Source organism: Drosophila subpulchrella, chromosome X, assembly GCF_014743375.2.
Source record: "Drosophila subpulchrella strain 33 F10 #4 breed RU33 chromosome X, RU_Dsub_v1.1 Primary Assembly, whole genome shotgun sequence".
Lineage (NCBI taxonomy): Eukaryota > Metazoa > Arthropoda > Insecta > Diptera > Drosophilidae > Drosophila > Drosophila subpulchrella.
The window spans coordinates 17,543,858-17,564,438 of record NC_050613.1 but is presented as its reverse complement, the minus strand read 5'-3'; the positions used below and the strand labels follow the sequence as shown (position 1 = coordinate 17,564,438).

Genomic DNA, 20,581 nt, shown 5'->3' with positions numbered 1-20,581 from the left:
CCCATTACCATTACCCGTTTGCCCCTGTTAGCCCCTCTTAGCAGACCATTGTTTGCGGCGTGCCTTTTGTGCTGCCCAAATGTGTCGGAAAGTGTCTTGGCCCCTGCGAGTGCACAGAGAGAAAATGGTAGCGGAAACACCAAAATTAGCTGCTTAAAGGATCATAGGTATTACAACTAAATACAATATATTTTTATAGATGTTGAGTTCCAAAGAGACTCTATTCGGGTAATAATGCTGATCAGCAATATGTTTACTATTTAGGATCACATCTTTAAACAAGCATTCTATTTAATTATATGTCATCATTTATATATCATTGATCATAAATAACGCATTATACCTTACATATCTAAATTATTCATATATTATACATGTATTATAAATTATATACCATAATACCAGAAATATATTTACTATATAGGATCACATTCCATATTGAAACACGCATTCTATAAATTATGTATATATCATATATTATATATCATTGATCATAATTATGCATTTTACTTTATTTATCTATATTCTACTTTAATATATGTTATTAATTATATATCATAAAGTCTACATCCTTATTTATTTTATAAGATATCATTATGTATCATATTTTATAGATCTAAAAAAATAGAACTATCATAAATTACTTAACATATATTATATATTATTTTATTACAGAAAAGTTTTCAAAACTTTATAAGATAAATATGTTTAAATACCCTCATTTTGGCAATCAACCACTATTTTTCCTCACTGTATTGCATGACATATGTGTGTGTGCTGGTGTGATCCTGCCCGGTATATCCTGCAGTGTCCTGTCGCTGGCTTTTGGTGTGTGTAACTCATGCCTATCAACTGCATCCGGCTGGCACATCCGTTTGGCAACAGCTCTCGGCTTTTATGGCTTTTAAATAGTTGCAGCCAGAAGTTTCGGCAACTCAGCTGCAGCCTCAGCCCCAGCCCCGCCCCCTTTTCGCCACCGCCCCCTTTTAGGCCCTTTAGTTGGCCACTTTTGGCAGGAGGGAAATTTATGACTGTATTAAAGAGTTTCACCCCTTTTCGAGTTTTTCGCTCACATAATTTTTGCATAGTTTTCGTCGCCCAAGCTGTCGGCCACTTGAACCATAACCCCATATATCTCATACCCTCGACATTCGTCCAAAAGTTCAAGTTGTGCCAAGTTGTAAATTTAGCTAAGGACGGAAGGTCCTTTTTCCCCAAAAATATCCAGCCAGTTTCTCCCTTTTTGAACAGCAATCTATTAGGAACTCTAAACAAAATATTATGATAAAGTTTGAATTATTAAGAAAAACTATCAGTAACTTTCTGGAACAGCAACCCATTAAGATCTTTAAGTTATAATTATTCGAAAAAAGATTCTAAAGTCTTGCAACTATCAGTAATGTAGATATAGAGAAACCAAAAAAATAGATTTAATTTAAATACAGCCAAAAATCTAAATACTCATAATAATAAAGGGTAAAATATAATAAATACCAAGCAACAAAATATTCAAAGTTCTAAACAACCTAAGTATTTTTCCGAGTTTACGTTTACCGCCTATTTAAATGATATTTTAAGCTTTATTGTTCAGTTGCTCCATGTTTTTCCTCCTCAGGCAGTGCGTGTTGGCCATGTGTCCGATTTCCTGTTGCAGGATGTGTCCAAGGATGTGGTCAAGGGACCCAGGATCCATCTCCTGATTGCCGCAATGATACTTAAGGCGGCCAAAGGACCCGAGAACAGCGCCTGCATTCCAGTAACTTCATTTGCCACTTGAAGAGCGCTGATAATGCACGCATATTATGTTGCCGCCTCACTTGGCCCCACCAACTTTGTTGTGTTTTTAGTGTTTAACATTAAGGACACGCCATGCCATGCCATACCAACTCATACCATGCCATACCATCTCATCTCATACCATACCATCCCGGGATCCTTTCATCCCGCACATCCTTCACCGGCATTGTTGTGAAAGCTTAGTCAACTTCAAGTCGAGAGTTAGTTTATGGTCGTCATCCTGTTGTTGTATCCAGTGCCATGTGTATGTGGCACTACTGCTGCGGTGTTGCCGTTGTCGTCTCAAGTTCTTATGTGAAGTGCACTCTTTATGTTAATAGTTGACACTAATTAGATATGTTTGCACAACAAAGCGTTCGGGGGTGTTTGTTAGCCCGGCCTGAGCCTGGTCCTTCGTCTACATATACATATTAAAACACTCTCGCACCAGCAAAGTCTTCAAAGCAGAACAAAAGACTTTGTTAGTGTCCTCTTTGCGGAGGATGTGTGTCCTCTCTGCGGCACAGGTGGCCCTGGCTAAGTGCGATGGATGGCGTTAAATGGGGCAGGCGACGGTAATTAGCCGGTGTTAAGCTCCTTGAGGCAGTACCACTATTAGGATCAATAAATTAGGTTAAGGGAACCGTTTTAACTTTACTTTTGACTGGGTCATGGATTTTACTAGCTTCCTTTCTCTTTACAATTTTAAATTTTAGGAAGTATTAAAAGAAACTTGCAATCGAACAACTTTTTCTTTTAATACTTCCTGTACTTTTTTATTTTTATTTTTACTTAGTTTTCTACATTTTCCATCTCTTTCCAAAATGATGAGTATTTATAAGTATTATTTAAACAAAACTTTAATCAACTTTATTTTTATTAATTTGTACTTGTTTTTTTTATACCAAATATAGCAAAAGCGTTACTTACATGCCACTTTTTACTGTTCAATGGCTTTGAGCATTATTTTTATTGCAACTCCTGTGGCTTTCCCTCCTCCAATTCGTAGTTGCTCCATATAATCCAGCGCAGTGTAAGGCACGGGGCACAACTATTACTTAATCATGACAACCTGTTTAATTAATGTACCACGAGTTCACGCCACAAGTTGCTGTAGGTTCGAGTCTTCAGTACTTTCCTTTCGGCAGAACTACAAAGGCAGCATAATCTGTTGTTCTTAGGTATAGAAAAAAAGAGATAATCCAATTTCTAAGTTCATCACAAGAAAATCTATCATGATAAAAGGCTTATTATGTACACTTTTTGATATCAGCAGCTTGTTTTCTTTTTGGCAGCCCCGGTCGGTTGTGCCCCACCCTCCCCTAGAATTCGCGATACACCAGTCAATGAATATGCAGATTGCTGGGTGCTGCATGTAGGCCATGAGAAGGGTTAAAAGCTGTTGGTTTAGGGGCTTTACGACAGCTGTGACTCCTCCATTGTCAGCGATTATGCTCGAGGAGCCCCGAAAATAGTTGAGTTCTGTTGAGATGAGTGTAGTCGAGTGGAGTGGAGTGTAGGAGGTGGAGCATCTGGTCGCTTGGCAGTGTGTCCGCCCACCAATCATGCATCCGCTTTTGTTGCTCCTAATGAAATTTTAATTTGCTGCGGATATGCGCAGTCAGAGTGTTTGCGAACTTCGACAGACGCCGCTGCGTCAGCACGAGAATATCCATACATAGTAGTAGTATGGCATGGTACTACCCATATATATATATTTATATGGCAGAGATCGGGGGTAAATGGTTAAGGGGCTTTTGGGGCATTCAGCTGGCCATCCAGTGAAAACTTCACCACTCGATTGTGCCACTCACACACTCTACGGCACACACAATTACTTAGACTTATGTATGATTTATGTCTATGGTTCTCTTTGGCGCTATTGCCTTTTGCATACACTGCGAGAAAAGCCAAGGGGTGAGTCGCAAGCGAAGATTGTTTATTGATTGGATGCATCTTTGAGTGCCTGAGTGTACGTGATCATCGAAGCTTCCGTTGGCAAAGTGCAGCACTGACAGAAATATGTTGTAGCAAGAAAAAGGAATCTTAGGTACTAAAAATTCATATATTTCATTTTAGCCTTGAAAATCAAGAACCTGTATAGGTTAGATATTCAAAATTGATTATAATAAACATAAGAAATATATTTAATTATTATTATATTACAAAAGTTATAGGTATATTAGAAGATCCTAAAAAATCTTCTTATTATTATATTATATTCTTAACATTGGGCAAACAAAAAACGATTCCAAGTACAATCATTAAACTAAATTGCAAATTTATTATAGATATATAATATCTGTGTAGGTTCTACCCAATATTAAAAAATTTCCAAAAAGCATGTTATTAGCTTTCTAGATTTTTGGTTTTTAATACTTTTAGACCTATGCCACTTACTTAAACTTGGACTAGCTGACAGGATTTTTTTTTAAAAGCCATGCCAACCTACAGAAAAAAATTAATCTCAAATACTAAATCAAAACAAATATTTTTCAGATGTGATGTAGGATGCAATGTCTTTAAAAAAAAATCTACCTATTTATTTAAAAAGTATGTTGGTCATATGACATTTAAACTGCAATTAAATTGGAAATAATGATACGTTTGAAAAATCTGTCTTAAATTTTTTAGGAACAAGAGAAGTTTTTTTTCCATATAAAGACTGAATAGTTTCCCCATTTCTCTCAGTGCACTACGGGGAATACGTGTGCGTTGACTCACATTTGTGTTCCTGTTCCAGAATCTGTTGCTGTTGCTGTTTCTGAAGCTGTTTCTGTTTCAGTTCGCTCTGCCAGTGGAAATCTCGCTGCGTCGGCACCAAAATCAGCATCCACACAATGTGGAAACACAATGGGATGGGAATGGAGGTGGCTGGATGGGAATAGGAATAGGAATAGGAATAGGAGGGCTTGTCGGTGTTTAGCCTAATTTGTTGCGCTACCATGGAGCCATTCTCTGTGGGGCACTGCCGGCTGGAGAAGGGGTTATTCGATTTCGAAGGGGATTCCGGATGGGGATCAGAGATACACATGTACGTGAGTGAGTGGCATAAGGCTCCTTGCGACTCTGCTCTTTGGCAGCACAGTCACTTTTTTTAAGAACGCAAGCGGCTTTGATGTGTGATTTGGTGTTGATTGATGGGATATGCAAAGTTTGATTGAAAACTGATGTTGTTGATGGGTTGTGAAAGTGCGAGAAGGAGTTGTGCAGGAGTTGTTGGTGTCTCTGTAAATCATCGAGAAAATTGAGTTTTGAAAGTTCGTGGAGACCTGCGCCTCGATTAGTTCATTCGATTGGGAGTTCTCGATGGGGGATTTCGGGGCTTAAAAGGGACTTTAAAACCCCCTCGGATTACGACTCACTTAGATGACTTGACAATGAATTTGATTTTATTGGATTTGTTGGCTTGCCATCTCTGCTGGGCCGTGTAATCCAATTCCGGCCATGAATTCTTTATAGCCCCGTATTGCTACCAGGTTTTTCCTGGCCTGCAAATTTTCTGCAATGTAATGGCAAATGAAATACATAAACAATTTATAAACATGAATTATCACAAAAACGTAAAAATGATAAGGAGAAAATGCCATCACTCAGCTGCCGCTTGTCTCCCTGAAAAAAAAAACAAATAAATAAAGCCCCCCTTAAAGGAGAATCATGGGCGTTGTGGCTTTGGGGGGGGATGGTTGGGCATAGCGATTTGTATAAAGTGTTTGTTGGCGGGGCAAATGTAGCTCCTCGTTCTATTTTTTATTATACACTTTTTTTTTGCATTTTTTGTTCTTCTGCGGAGGGCGTGTGCGTTACAAGACAATAATTGTGGCTCGCAGCGGGGCGGAAATGGGGGGAGTGGGGCTATCAGAGTCCTGGAGAGTCTCGAGTGTCGCGAATAAATGTGATTACATTGCCTGCAGAGAATCGCGGAATGCTAGAGTCCTGGCACCCAGATCCTGCTCCACCCCATCCCCCCGACTGTGATTTGTCATCCTCCCACTCATCTGGTTTATTTCCCCCACTTCGTACAGTCTGGCCCCATAAATAAGCATCTGCAGCTCGAGAAGTGGGCGGGACCAGCAGATTTATAAAAACGCTTAGAAATACGAGTCAACGCAGGAATATTTGTCTCTTCAGGTTTGTTGATCTGTAACCAAAGTTAGGTTAGTCGACGAATCGGGTTCCCTGGGGTTCCTTCGAATGAGCTAATTATTCCAAATTCCTTAGAAAGTAAGTGGCATATCTGTAAAAAAAAAATAGTTCCCCAAAATAAATGACTACCCCAATGACTACAAATATTATAACTGTAATAACCTCATAAATATTATCAAGCAATTTAGTTATTATTGTCTAAAATAAAAATTCATTTCCTTATACCTTCCTGATTTTCCCAATAATTTCTTTAAAATATGAGGGCTTATAATTAGTTGCGCAAAAATTCTTATAAAATTGTATTAGATATTTTCTGTGTATATAAACTTTTGTTTTTTACACTAAGGACATTGCTGCTTTTATTTTTAAAGTTAGAGACAAAATATCTTTTCCTCTGAAGGAATAAATGATATAAGATATTGTGATATAGTAATGTCAGCATATATGATATCATCATAGAGTGGTTCTCATTCGGAATGGATAAATGATAAGACATATAATGATATAGTTATATGACTTCTTCTATACAAATATACCTATTATGTTATTGTATTATAAAAGTAATAGTTTGTAATATTATTGTATTTTTACAAGGGCAGACTAAGAATATTGTTTAGAGTTTTAGTTCACCAAAACCCTCCTTTTAGTACCTAAAAGGTCAGTTAATTTTCAACAAATTTGAATATATCTCCCCTTTAAATATCCATTTTCAGTGCCATAGATCTCTTATTCCTCTGGCCAACTTCATCAGGAGTTCATTATGCCCCAGTGGAGTTGGAATTTTCCTTTTGGCTGCTTGGACCCCCTGGCTGATGTATAACGGTTCATAATTTGACGCTACCATAAAATCTGTAATGTAAAAATTGTCTATTATCTTATATTTTCCTTCGTGCTCACCTACTCATCCCCTGCTCAGCGTTTTTTTATTGCTCCTGTTTTTTAATATATATATTTTTTTTTGGGTGTTGGGCTGGTGTTTAATAGAACAAATATTGGAACAACTCCACGGGGGTTGCCGCAGTGACTCTGGGGGGTTGGTTTCACCCCGATTCCGGTCCGATTTCGAGCCCAAGCTGCCCCATTTCATAGGCCATTGACCAGGGAGTCGGTGTTCGGTGGTCGGTGGACGGCAGCTGATTAATTGGTTTTCATTCCAATCGCCTGGGCAGCCTGTGTGCCAGTGGCTCCAACTCAGGGCTTCTGGTTTTCTGGCTGGGATTCGGGCCCAGAAGCTCATGGGCAGGGCCATGGACATGTCCATGTCCTGGCCACGTCCTGTTCGGTTGCTCACTTGCATGCGTTTTTAATGCGTTTATTAATTACATTCTGGCAGCCCGGAAATCGCACGGCAGCCGAGGCAAAAATTGTTTTGCAAGAGGTTCAACAATGTGTAAGTAATTGTTGGGCGGGGGAAAGGGGGCAAGGGGCAGGGCTTACCTCAGAAACATTTCAAGATGTCCATCTCTGTCGCTCAAGCACTCAGAGAAAAGCTCTGGTAGGTGTAGACATTTTTGAGATTTTTTTCTTTGCCTATTTAAAATAATTAAAAGCTTATTTGGTTAATTATATATGATATTTTATATAAAACATCCTTTTTTGCGCCATCCCTGACTAGTTAAAAATTGGTTGTATAGAAACATAATTGGTTTACGGCTTAAATTTATTATTAAAATGAATAAATTAATTATAAAAAATGTTTACCAATCAAATACCGCTGAAAACGTGCTGTTCACAAATGGTTTCATATATAATCCAAAGTAGTAATATGCATATTATAATATTTATACACAGAATAGATTAGGTTTTAAAATGACTGAGTCTGAAAAACTAAAATTTTGAAACCATTAATTTGTTTTTATTTATTATTAAAGGCATTTACCATTAACATTTGGAGGTTCCTAACTTTTTTAATATATAAATATTCATTAATAGTTTAAAAAATTATTAAGATATAGGTTATTATTAGAGTTAATTAGATTATTAGAGTGGGTAAGACATATAATTCATTAAAATTACAAATAAAAGTAATAGTTTTTTTTCCCAGGTGTACCTTTCCCGGTGCTTTCCGCGTACTTTGCGCCAATTAATTTGTTAAATAAACGCATTTATCCATCGTCCTGCCGGTGCGTGTGTGTGAGTTCGTTAATTATCCTTGGGCATGGGCATCCATGTTAGGCATCAGCGAACACCGGGCGTAATTGCATATCGGCAGACAGTGCGCCCCATAATATATATAATATATATACGCGATCCTTTCTCCAAAGTGGTCGGCTCATCCTTTATTGGCCCATATATCAGAGCCGTTAGTCCTGCACATTTTCTTATTAATTGATTGGCCTTTGGACAATTGCTCCTGCGAATGGGTCTGCGATTGGACAGGCAGTGCTACCAATTTATAATTGAATTCCAGGCGAAATCCCCTGCTTCTTTTTTTCATAAATCAATTTTAATTGTTGGTAATTATTGGTGAAACTTTTTTTTTTCTCCACCGCTGCCTGCCATCATTAATTGCGCTGAAATTATTATCATAATCGCTTTATTTCATTATTTAATACATTGTTAATGAGCGAATGGTGGTGGTGCATTGAAGGTGGAAATACCCAATTAAAGGAAATTAAAATATTTTAAAGGCATGTTAATCACTCGAAAGGGTAGCCCTACAAAGGTATAAAATATTCAAAATAAAAGGACCAAAAACTTGAACTTAAATGAATTTTTTCTCGTTGAAAGTAATGCCGCAATATAGCGTGACCGCCCTTTGACATTTATTATTCCATATCATATTTCAGACTGGTTTATCTTCAAATTTGCGGCTGAGAAGCACTTTGTTACCTCAATTCAGCTGGCATTTATGGGTCTCCGGAAGATCACACGCATCCCAAACGAGGACGTGAGTAAGTCACCACCCCACTTGTAGTTTGGCCACTCAAGGACCCTTCAAACCCCCCCTAAAAAAAGGGGTAAGGGAACCATTTCCGGCATGTTCCTTGGACTGGGGTTACTTCGTGAACCCCACGCAATTCACATTTCATATTTTGCGGCAATTTTCTATTCCATTTGTCCGTTTCCTCAACCTCTCGTCTCGAACTTCTTGGGTTTTCCTCGGCTTTCCTTGGTTTTCCTGGGTCTGCACTGCTTTCCTCTCCTGCTGTTGGGGCAATTTTATTGTTTTTTCGTTTCTACTCATAACAGAACTGGAGTACAAATGGCCAAGTTTATGGCTTGACCATTTCAATTTCATGCAGCTTGACCACATTTACAGCATCATTCTTCGCCAGTGGCCCCCCAAACTGCCCCTGACTACTTGAGGTCTCTACTTTTTACATCCGGCTCTGCAGAGAAAATAAAAATTTCCATCTCAACTAGCAGCTACAAAGTAGATGAGTTATTTTAGATTAGGGTCAGGTTTTTAATTTGAAACCCCTTTATACTACCTATCCTTACAGAAGAGCCAAGCAAATAATTAGTTTTCTTATATGATAAATTTATATGTTACTATTAGAGACCTATACTTTTTACATCCGGCTAAGCAGAGACAATACAAATTTACATCTCAAAAAACAGCTACGAACTATGAAATGATAAGGTTTTAATAATAATATCGATGTTCTTTTAGTCTAGAATCTAAACCATCTGTAAAAACCATATCCTTACGGAAGATATAGATAACTAATTACTTTTCTATTAGATATATTACATGATATGATGACAATTTTATAAAGTATGTATTAATTTTTATCAGTAAAAACCATTTATGGTGACTTTTCTGTATGAAAACATTAAATATATTGTGGTTACCAAGTATAATAAATATATTTTTATTTTGTATATTATTAATGGCCAAGTGGGTAAAAAGCTAATTTATATTTTAAATCTCTGAATTATTTAAGGGTTAAAAGAGCCCGTTTTGATTTTTAAAACCATACAAATGTACTTAAAATAATTTATAAAGCTTTTAAATACATTTTGTTGGATGTTTAATAGTTATTATTAATTTTAGTATATTTTTTCAGTGTTTCCTACTCTAGCATCGTAATCATCTTTCTCCTACTTTCTCAATTTCCACAAGACACTTGAACACTTCGTTCCCTGGCCCTTTTCCTCCTCTTCCTCCCCCCACCCCTGACCCCCGACCCTTTTCCCCAGGAGTTGTTCAAACTGTAAGTATCATTGACCTTTTATGGCTACCCATGGGCGTGGGGGGGGGGGGGGTCTTTCTGTAGGTGGGGATGGGTTCAATAGGCGCAACAGTTGCAAGTAATGCGGCGGTCCAGAAAATTACCTTAAAATATAAACAAAGCTGGGTTACAAAGTGTTGTGCATGTGTGTGTGTGTGAATTAGGGGGTGTGGATTGGGGGGGGGGGGGTTATTAGGAGGAGGGGAGGGGGTTTTTTCAGAGCGTGCCAAGCAACGTGTGAAAATAATGAGCAGGCATGCCAAACACAAAGGCTGCGGGGTGGAAGTACAAACAAAAAATCGGGCAAAGAAACAAGGTTTTTCATTGAAAAGTGCAACCGAAATCCCTGGAAAGTTGTTTTCGAAACTCTTTCGCTTGAGTGTGTGAGTGCCAGTGTGTGCGTGTGTGTGCGAGTATGATCCATCATTCAGTGGCTAAACAAACAAAGCTAAAAAAGAAGCAGAGCAGGAGCAGAAGCAGCTAAACAGATGCACACTGAAAGAAATATAAGAATAGAATTTAGTTTAGAATTTAAAAAAAATTATTGAATTAATTGCAAATCAAGAAAAATAACAAACTTCCTAAAATACATAAATTACTATTTCCTTTTGTAGGCACAAGCACTGCCAAATCTTAAAGCCACCGACTATCTTAAATATTCAACAACAGAAAATATAAAAGCTACAACAGAATTCCTTAAAAGGAACAATTCTTACAATGTGATCTAAATTCCTAATATACTTTATTTATAAATTTCTTTAAAATGTAAAATCAATATGATCTCAAAGTTTTAAAAAATATGTGATTTAAAAAACATCTTTAAAGGGTATAATACAATACGATGCCAACATTAAATTAGTTATATTTTGATCCCTGTTATATTAAAAGATAATTTAAAACTCCAATATTATAACAATTAAATCATATTGAATACAAATAAAACGATTTAAGTACCTTAGACTTATCCAAACTATTTAAAGATATGAAATGAATTTCTTACTAAATTAAAGCCGATGATCTGAAGGGTTATAGTGGTTATAAATCATGTGCATTCCTACCAAATGGGTTTCAAAAAATTAAATAAATAAGTACAATGCAATATTTCTGTATTATAAAGCAAATATTGTTTGTAGGATATGATTTCATGTTAAATTTTAATTTCGTTGTGATTTTTCTCAGTGCAGCCAGGCAGCGGCATCCACGTTAATTTGTAGACGACCGCGTTGAAAATAAAAATTAATATATGCCGCAACACGCTTCAACTTCCCATGGAGCCGGGAGTCACTCACACTCGAGGGGATGTGTAGAAAATGGGCGCTTTTTGTTGATTTTGAAGCAAAGCATAGCAAAAGCAAAAGCAAAAGCAAAGCATAGTTGGATATAGTTTCCATTGAAAAAACCCACAGAGCGTAGGAAGCCGCACAAACTATATATTTATCCCTCTGTGTTTAATTGCGGCTTGAAAATGCGGGTAAATATATCTATCCCGATCTGTATCTGTATCTGTATCTGTATCCGCACTTTGACATCCACCGGAATCCAGCTAAATTCGAATTGTCTCTCAACTTTTCGGCAGCCACGCCTCATTGCCCACTAATTAAGTGAAAAGCGGAAGGGGTTCTATTTTGCCAGCTGCAACAAGGGGTTAATTTGATTTGTATTCCTGCCACTTGCCGGCCAAACTGCAGACTGCATTAAGCGCAGGATGCTCAAGGATGCCCCAAAGTCCCTAAAACAGGGGGTTTCTTTTCCCTTTTCCCTTTTTATTTATTTTTTGTTTTTTGCCCAGACAGGACAAAGCTGTAAACAATGCGCAAACAACTCCTCAAGGAGTGCCGCTCGGAATGAGCTGTAAAAATTGCAGAGAAGAAAAAGGATATTTAGACGCGGCTTACCGAAAGCTCAGCCAAGGAAAACAAGATAACAGGCAGCAGACTGGCTGGGGGGGGGGGGGGGATTTTTCCTCCTAGGGAAAGCGGCAAGGGAAAGGGGAAAATTCAGGAGACAGTGACTGTCAGGATTGCCGGCAGACAATGTGTAAACTATGCTGGCTATATACATAAATACACTTATGCATGCACTCGAACTGAACTCCGGGCTGACTTCATCTTCGCACGGCCCTGACATCGCAGGAAATGAGAAAAATCGGGGGGAAAAATGGGAAAAACTGGGCGGAAAAACCGCTTTAAATTGAGTGAATTCGTCACCCCAATAGTCGAACCCCAACTGATTGATGGAGAGATAGAAAAATCATCGGAAAACAGCATAGATTGTGATAATACATACAATAAGCATTTAGTTACATTTTTAGAAATTCCATAAAAAGGTTTAAAGGTTTTTGTATCGTTCCACAATCATATCTTCATCATATAATTTAACATATATTAACATTTTTCAACTAGGACAATGGGCTTACTTGTGGATCTTAGCCTTTAAAACTTTGTCAAATTCACAAAAATACTTATTTTTAAATTAATTAATAAAATATAAAAAAACTACTAATCAAATCAATCTTTAAAATAAAATATGTTTCTGATATAAAGCCAAAAGATATTACCAGTCCAGTATTATTACATTTGCTACAAAAACATTTTCAATGTAGAAAATAAATCACAATTTTTCAACTATGACAATGTCTTTACTTTTAAATATTAATTATTAACATATTTTTAAATTCACGAAAAGACTTATTTTTAAATTAATTGCCTGAAATAAAAACAAGTTTATATTATAATTTTGTAGCCAGTCTAAGTAAATTGGTTCTTATAAATAATTTGGATTCTTCTTTAAATAATATATTATTAAAAAATCACAGAAAATATTTTATACAGTAAGCGATATTAATTATTTAAATTCAAAACTTTGAGCATAAGAAGTAACTTAGTTTCGATGGATGGGATATATAAATATCCCCCAACTCACTCGCTTTTAAGGCAACGCGCATTCCGTAAACCTTTGGCGTTCTTTGAGTTCATTCTTTTTCACTCACCTGGGGTCTCTGCCACGGATTTCTTATTTTGTTTCTCGCAGGAGTATGGGGAATCCTTCGGAATGCGCCACTTGCTGCAGCTCACCTGCAAGGATGCCTGCAAGGATCTCTGCCAGGATGCCAGGATGCCAGGATGACTGCCAAGCTGGGAGGTTGTATATGGATATCCTGCTTGCCAGTCCGAATGTCTTGGGCAATGAATTGCATTTCCTTTTCCCTGCCGCATTCGTAATGAAGACTCCATTGAAGCCCGAAAATAAGAAAGTATATATATAGTATATATATAGGTTGGCCAGAATCTGGCCTAACCCAGTGTGTGTTTGTTTGCCAACCGTCTGTCTGTCTGACTGGGCTCTGGGGCAATAAAATAAGCAGCCAAATAAAATGGCTGCAGACATTGCCATCTTGGAGGATGTTGCAGATGCCACCTGCAGAAAAAGAAGGCTTGTTCCCGCCGGAAAAAATAAGATATATGGAGCTAGTTGGGCGCCCCTCCCCGGAGACCCCATTTTGGGGACTCGGAGTGGGTGGATGCGGATGTAGATGTGGCTCTGGCTGCATCTTGGCCTGTCGCAAATAGTGAAAATATTTACCAATAGCTGCTGTCCATGGCGATGGCAATACCAGTACCAATACCACTACCAATACCGATACCGATGCCCCCGTTCGAACTTCAAACCTCCTTCCCGAGTGGCGCCTGTTAACGAGTGGCCTTTGAGCGGCACGTTCGTGTTTAGACTCTTAACACATTTTTTGGTCCGCTCCGGGCTTAGTCCTTGCTCCTCGGTCCTCAGTTCTCAGTCCTTGTCCGGGCTGAAGTGCAATCAGCAAAGGCAGAAGAAACCAGAAGGAAGAAGCTCTGGAAGGATGACAGACCACGAGATACCCAGTACTTAAGGAAAGGGTTTTAATTATCTATTTATTTTATTTATTTATTGATTTTTTATTTGTTTCTTTATTTATATCAGTTATTTTGTTTGTTTTTTTTTAGGTTTTTTTTTCTTTATTTTTCTTATTCATTTAAATTCATCAGTCAATTATTTTTACTATCCATTTTTTGTCTCTTTATTTATTTTTCTTATTTATTTAATTTTCTTATTTTTTATTTTTCGTATTTTTTTTTTCTTATTTTTTTATTTCTTTTTCTTACTTATTTATTTGATTTAATTTCTAGCTTATTTGTTTTTTTTTTATTTGTTTGGTTATTTATGTAATGAGTTCTTTGTCATTGTAAGGGGATAACCACTGAGTTTAAATAAACCTCTCTCACATAGGTAATCGGTACTTATAAAAATGTCACAAAAATAAAACGATAACTTGATATGTATGTTATTCCCAAAATTAAAACAAATTAAATAATCAACGATATCAAATTAGTAATCAATAATTAACACCTAGGTAAGTAGCCAATCTGTTGGCGAAATAAATAAACAAACTAGACCTATTTAATTCTGAACTCAGATTTTAATACTGGCCCTTCTACTTCTTTCTATCATTCAGTTAGTTTACCCCGCCTCAAGATCAACCTGATCTTGAATATATATGCCTTCTACCCATACAATCCAGTCCCTCGTCCTGTCACGGACAGGAATCTACAGGATATGCACAGATAGCATACCCCGTTGGTCGACGGGTATCAAAACGCCGGATCTCGGACCGGCGGACATCATCCGCACGTACAACGTTGTCTCGCCCAGACAGTTTGCAAACACAGACCCGTCCGCACAGCCGACGGAACCCGTCCGGATCCATCCTTATCCCATCCTAATCCATTCGACAGCCCCCCATTTTCCTTATTTACCCCATTGTTTTCCTTTCGCAGCGTGGAAAGCCAAAAAGCTTTCACTGCTCTCCAGTCCTTTCATCCGGTGGCTCGGTCTTAAAGATAAAAACTAGTGGATCAGCAGCACTTAATTACATGAAATGAAAACTGTTAACATTTTGGACAAGGAGCCGGAACAAGGATTCGCCTCAAGTGGTCCGAGCATTGTGTTTTGGGGCCATGTGACATGATAATCATCGCCGGCTCGAATCACTCACCATATCGAAGGGGGCCTCATAAAGCTGAAGGACATGCTCATATCCGGCGATATCAACCTCAAGGGTCGTCAGTGTTAATTGACCCAATTGCAGGGGGGCTTGGGGTTGGGGTTGGGATATATATACGGATGGGGATTGGGATTTAAGATTGGCAATGGGTGGTTTGGGGCCCAGAGCTTCTGGTTCAAAGGAGGCGTTGACCTACAAAACGACGACAAACGACATACGACAAACGGCAGATGACCAAAATGGGAGCCTGTTGCTGGGGCTCCATCGTTGCATCGCATAACTCGTATAATCTGATGCGATTTTGAGATTTGTGAAGCCGAGCGGCGGAGCCAGGAGCCAGGAGCCAGGGGATCTCCGAATACGAATGCGAATGCGAAAACGCGGACCTGAGTTGCTTTTAAAATGCAACAGTCAACGGGGGAGGAGGGACAACAGTCGAGTGCCATAAAAGGGGCTAAAGTACAAATCGTTGTCACATGTGAGCCGCATTTTTATGGCCACCGGCTTGGGAATTTCTGCAACATTCAACATCCAAGAGCCTCCGGCTGCAAAGCCTGGCATGAAGAATTTATTGTCCGCGCTAAAAATGGTCAGGGCAGGCAGACATTTGGGCATTCGCCCAGAATCCACCGACCACTGGTCACCGCCGACCGACTCAGCTGCACCTGCACTCGAAAACTAACTCATTTATCGCCTATCGTTTATAACAATTTACCACTGGCTAAGTAAAGACCCCGCAAAGGATCTGGGGAAAAACAAATCGAATGGGATAAATATCACACGGAAATATAATATTTTGTTTATTCAAATAGCACATTGATAGAAAGGTAAAGATAATCAACAAATAGAGAGTATCATTCAAAACACACAATCAAAATATATATTTTAAAGGTTTTTGATATAGTACAGCATCTAACAAAATATCAATATCAAAATAACCATTTCTTTTAATTAGTAAATTTTCTTTATTTGAATTTAAAAGATTCATAAATGTGCAACTTAATCTATTAATAGTTTTTAAATTTAATTAAAAATTCAAAATAGTTCCAGGACTAAAGTAAATAATTTACCATTAAATATAATCTTATAGTTTAATTTTATTAAATGTTGTATCTTATATTTTTATTAAATGAAGTACATTAAGAATTATATTGTTAAATATTCTAATTATATATTTTTTTTAATATTAACATATGCTTTAAAAGAATAATGGTACTAAATTATTTACATTATATATAAGAGTGCTGGTCTCAGGTAAGTTTTGAGCTAGTTGCATATATTAAAAATAAATTTCAAATACACTGCTTTATTTTTCCCAGTGTAGCTGCCACTGCTGCCCTTTCGAGCTGCAACTGCTCCCATTCAATTGTGCAACAGGTCAGCTTTGCCCGCAGAAGGTGCTGCAATTTTTATTGCTTTCACGAGAATTGGGCAAGGCCCTTTAAAGGCTTTTGGACCGGGCTCCGTTTGTGGTTGAGTTTGGGCCTGGGGACTGGGGAATGGGAATGGGTAAGGGCCAAAGAGACCCGCAGGCGGACAAAGATGATTCAATTGATTGATTGATTGATTGATTGATTGACCGCTCCGCCACAGCAAACAGCCAACAGCAGCCGTTGGGGAAACTGGCTGCTCGACCGGTGACGTCAAGCAAATCGATGATGGGTGGTCACTCGAGATTCATCTGCAAGATGCTAATTCAGCCACCGGATGCCTGGCACTTCTGCAAAAATATACAAACTCCGTCTGCAATTGACTTGCAACTTCAAATTAGCTGAATTGGCCCAGAACAGGGCAAATTAAGTAATTGTCTCACAATCTGGGCAAATAAAGTCATCAATGTAAGAGTTCTATTAAAAATATAATAAAATGCCCAGGCTTTAACAGCCTATATTTTAATATCTTTCCATTTTATAACAAACATAAAATTTAATAAGAATAATTTATTATTTAAGCTTGACAAAATATCTGTACTATATGTTATATGAAACAAGTAAATAAATTTTAAGAAATATAATTTGTGTTGCTTGTTAATAATTTCTTTTTGGTATAGTTTACTATTTAATAATACGATCGCATTATCTTGTAGCTGAGGTAAACAAAAATCTTTTTCTTTCAGCTATCGGTATAAGCCTTCTTATCTATGTTCTCCACACCCGGGGTGTCTACATTCTAAAAGCTAAAATTAACAAACAGACTGTCGCAGATGTGCTCTGGCATGAGAACTAGTTCGGTGATAACACTTTGCTCTCTTCCAGAGGCGTATGCTTAGTTATTTTAAAGGGGGGGCTATAAAATATAAGAAAATAAAATATAATGGTTCTTAAAAGAAAAAACATTCTAAGGTATTTTGAATATTATTATAATAATAATATATTATTACCCAATTGCTCTATTCTTCTATTGTTTTACATTACGATCATCTATGATGTCTTTCTTATTTTAGATCTAAGATGTTCACTTTTTTTAAAAGATATAAATATACCATATATCTAAATATTCTGATGCGTATACCAAGCCATACAATGTAAGCTTTAAAAAAGTGATATAGTAAAATAAATCATTTAAGTAGTGCCTACGCCCCTGTTCGGTTTTAAATGAGCTGGCAGCCAAAGTCCAAAGACCCGATTTAGCGGTTGATTATATTATTCTCGCTTTCTCCGGCGTTTCATTCGGCGTTTGATGCTCGGCCAGTGGGCTTCACTACCTCTGATAGAATAATACTTTGAGATTCCAAAATGTGGGTGCAGAGATTTTTAAGTCGTTCCGCGGCGCAATTAAAGACCTTTAGCCGCCAAATCAGTGCGAGGATAGTAAATGAAACTAATATAGAAGTTCTGGAAGAGAGTGATCGTAAACCCCTGACTTTTCCCGGTGTTTGGCTGCGTGACAATTGTTTGTGCGAAGACTGCTTTCATGGCAGCTCCAAATCGCGTAAGTTGGACTGGGATAACTTTGATACCCAGATACGACCAGAGGCCCTAGAGGCAAATGAGGTTACCAAGGAGTTGAAGGTGAAGTGGAGTGACTCCCACGAGAGCAGCTTCTCCCTGGAGTGGCTGAAGGATCGCAGTTTCCAAGAAGAAAGACAAAAGGAGTACCTGCGCGAATTCTACAGACCCGCGACGAAACACTGGTCGGGTGCTGAGTTCCAGGAGATTGCCCGGCACTTCAGCTACGAGGAGGTGATGTCCCAGGACTCCGTGTTGATGCAGTGGCTCCAAGCCCTGGCCGTTTATGGGGTGGCCCTGCTGCGGAATGCCCCACTGGATGAGGGGGTGGTGCGCCGCCTTGCGGAACGGGTGGGCTTCATCCGGCGCACCACCTACGGTGAGGAGTTTGTGGTTCAGGCCAAGCCGGGTGCCCAGAACTTCGCCTACCTCTCGCTGCCCCTGCCCCTCCACACGGATCTGCCCTACTACGAGTACAAGCCGAGTGTCAACATCCTGCACTGCGTCGTCCAGACGGATTCGCCGGGGGGCAGCAACATGCTGGTGGATGGCTTCCACATCGCCGACATCCTGCGACGCGATCATCCCGAGGACTTCGAGCGCCTGTGCCGCGTGGTCGTCGACTGGAACGACATTGGCAGCGAGGACGGAAGGGAGTTCCACAACATCTGGCGGGCACCGGTCATATGGTGAGTCCCCCAAAAACATTCCTACTAGATCTACAACCCAGAAAAAAAAATAGACCTTAATTTTAAATTAATAATTTAATTAGAAATGGATTTGCAGTTGGAAAAAGACTCTTTAATTTAGTAGATGCATTTATTTTATCCAACAAAATTATTTGTTTATGTTTAAGATCTACATAAATAGCTAGTATCTCGAAATCAAGCGACTATTTTATATTTTTGGTCAAAAAACTACATGGAAAGTCAAGTCAATATATCAAATCTAATCTTTTTTGATTTATTTCTTATCATATTTAACTAGAAAATTAAAAAAGCCATACTAATCAATACGCAAATGACATAAGCATAATATAAAGTAATACATACAAGTCAGATCCAATTTTAAATTAATAGCTGGTAATATCTGGGGTACATCCAGCTGTTTTTCTTTTGTGTAGTACTAAATCCCCTTTTTTCTAAGATTTTCAAATTATTTTTTAATAGTTTCGAATTTTTTTCTTCGAATAACTTGCAGTTGAAATAGGACACAAGTATTTTTAAAAGCACATTCTTTGTAAAGCCTTATATTTAACTAACCTTTTTTAACTTAACTCATGGTTTCTGTTTTTGTAATGACGATATATATATTCATTTTTTATTTGCCATCTTCAATACAAAGAGAACAAATTTATCAACATATTGACTTTGAAATTTGTTTTGGCTCCAATTCAGACAGAAATATGTTTGGGTGGAATAGGTATTGATTTAGAACGTAGGAGTTCCAACCAAATATCATCCAAAAATATTTTTCTGCCAATGAAAGCGCCCTAAAATTAAGTTCATATTGAGATTACTTCATCTTAGTTACCACTAAGTTTCCCCCCTCGATTGACTATCCCCATTTTTATTCAACCCCAGCCTGGACGCCGAGGGGCGGTACACGCGGGTGAACCACAGCGTTCCGCAGCGGGACAGCCACTTCAACGTGCCCCTGGCAGAGGTCCTGCCCTGGTACGAGTCCTACGCCCGCTTCGTCCGCCTGGCGATCGCCGACAGCCACGCCTTCAAGACCCGACCCGGCGACGTCCTGACCTTCAACAACATCCGGCTGCTCCACGGACGGACCGGATACGACGACTCCGAGGAGAGTCCCCGCTACATTGTGGGCGCCTATCTCGACTGGGACATCATCTACTCGCGTCTGCGGGTGCTGAAGAAACGCCTCGGGTGAGGGAAATACAAAGGGGGGGTACCAATAAAAGCCAACGCAAGATGCCATATTTTCCAAGCCATTTGATGTGAGCTTCTCATTTGAATAGTTGCCCCACCGCCGCCCATCGGATTTTCAACGGCACATATGCTTCCAAATCGCGAATCCTGCATCCGGAATCCATCTAATCCTGTTCAGCTTGGGGCGACAATTTCGGCAGTTAAAGCAGCTCAAGCGCAAAAATGAAAAGTTGTAAAAAATCACGATGATCCAGAGCTGACAAAAAAGTCTCTAAATTGTATGGGGGGGTGTCTCGGCTTATTTGCATCGCGGCATTGGCTGACAAATCGTTTGTGAAAATGATTGACAGCGTGGGGGGGGGGCGTTGGGGAGTTAGGGGTATAAAACGGGGAAAAGGGGGCGTGCCAAATTGGCCAAGACACGTTGGGAGTGCCAAAAAGTTGCCAGGTTGCTGGTGGTTATCACTTGAGACCCCTTACAGGAAGAACAATTTTGATAGTAGATCCTTTCAATGTTTTCTATATTTTAATACACATACATTTTCTTTTTTTATTTAAATAATATTATTTATAACAAGTGCATAAGAAATATAATATATA

General features: G+C 38.6%; 1 protein-coding gene across 1 annotated transcript; it reads left to right on the top strand.

Annotated features, from left to right (window-relative positions):
• The first annotated feature begins 17,824 nt into the window (after nucleotides 1-17,824).
• On the top strand, nucleotides 17,825-20,334 carry LOC119556451 (gamma-butyrobetaine dioxygenase). Its single transcript, XM_037868689.1, has 2 exons — nucleotides 17,825-18,775; nucleotides 19,670-20,334. Exons 1-2 carry the CDS (start codon nucleotides 17,874-17,876, stop codon nucleotides 19,980-19,982), a joined length of 1,215 nt encoding a protein of 404 aa, XP_037724617.1. The 5' UTR covers nucleotides 17,825-17,873; the 3' UTR covers nucleotides 19,983-20,334.
• The last annotated feature ends 247 nt before the right edge of the window (nucleotides 20,335-20,581 follow it).

What these genes read in the sequence shown, in the direction of transcription:
- LOC119556451 (XM_037868689.1), top strand. Translation starts at nt 17,874, where the DNA reads ATGTGGGTGCAGAGATTTTTAAGTCGTTCCGCGGCGCAATTAAAGACC. An exon ending in TGGCGGGCACCGGTCATATG is followed by an intron (nt 18,776 to 19,669) that starts GTGAGTCCCCCA and finishes ATTCAACCCCAG; the next exon opens with CCTGGACGCCGAGGGGCGGT.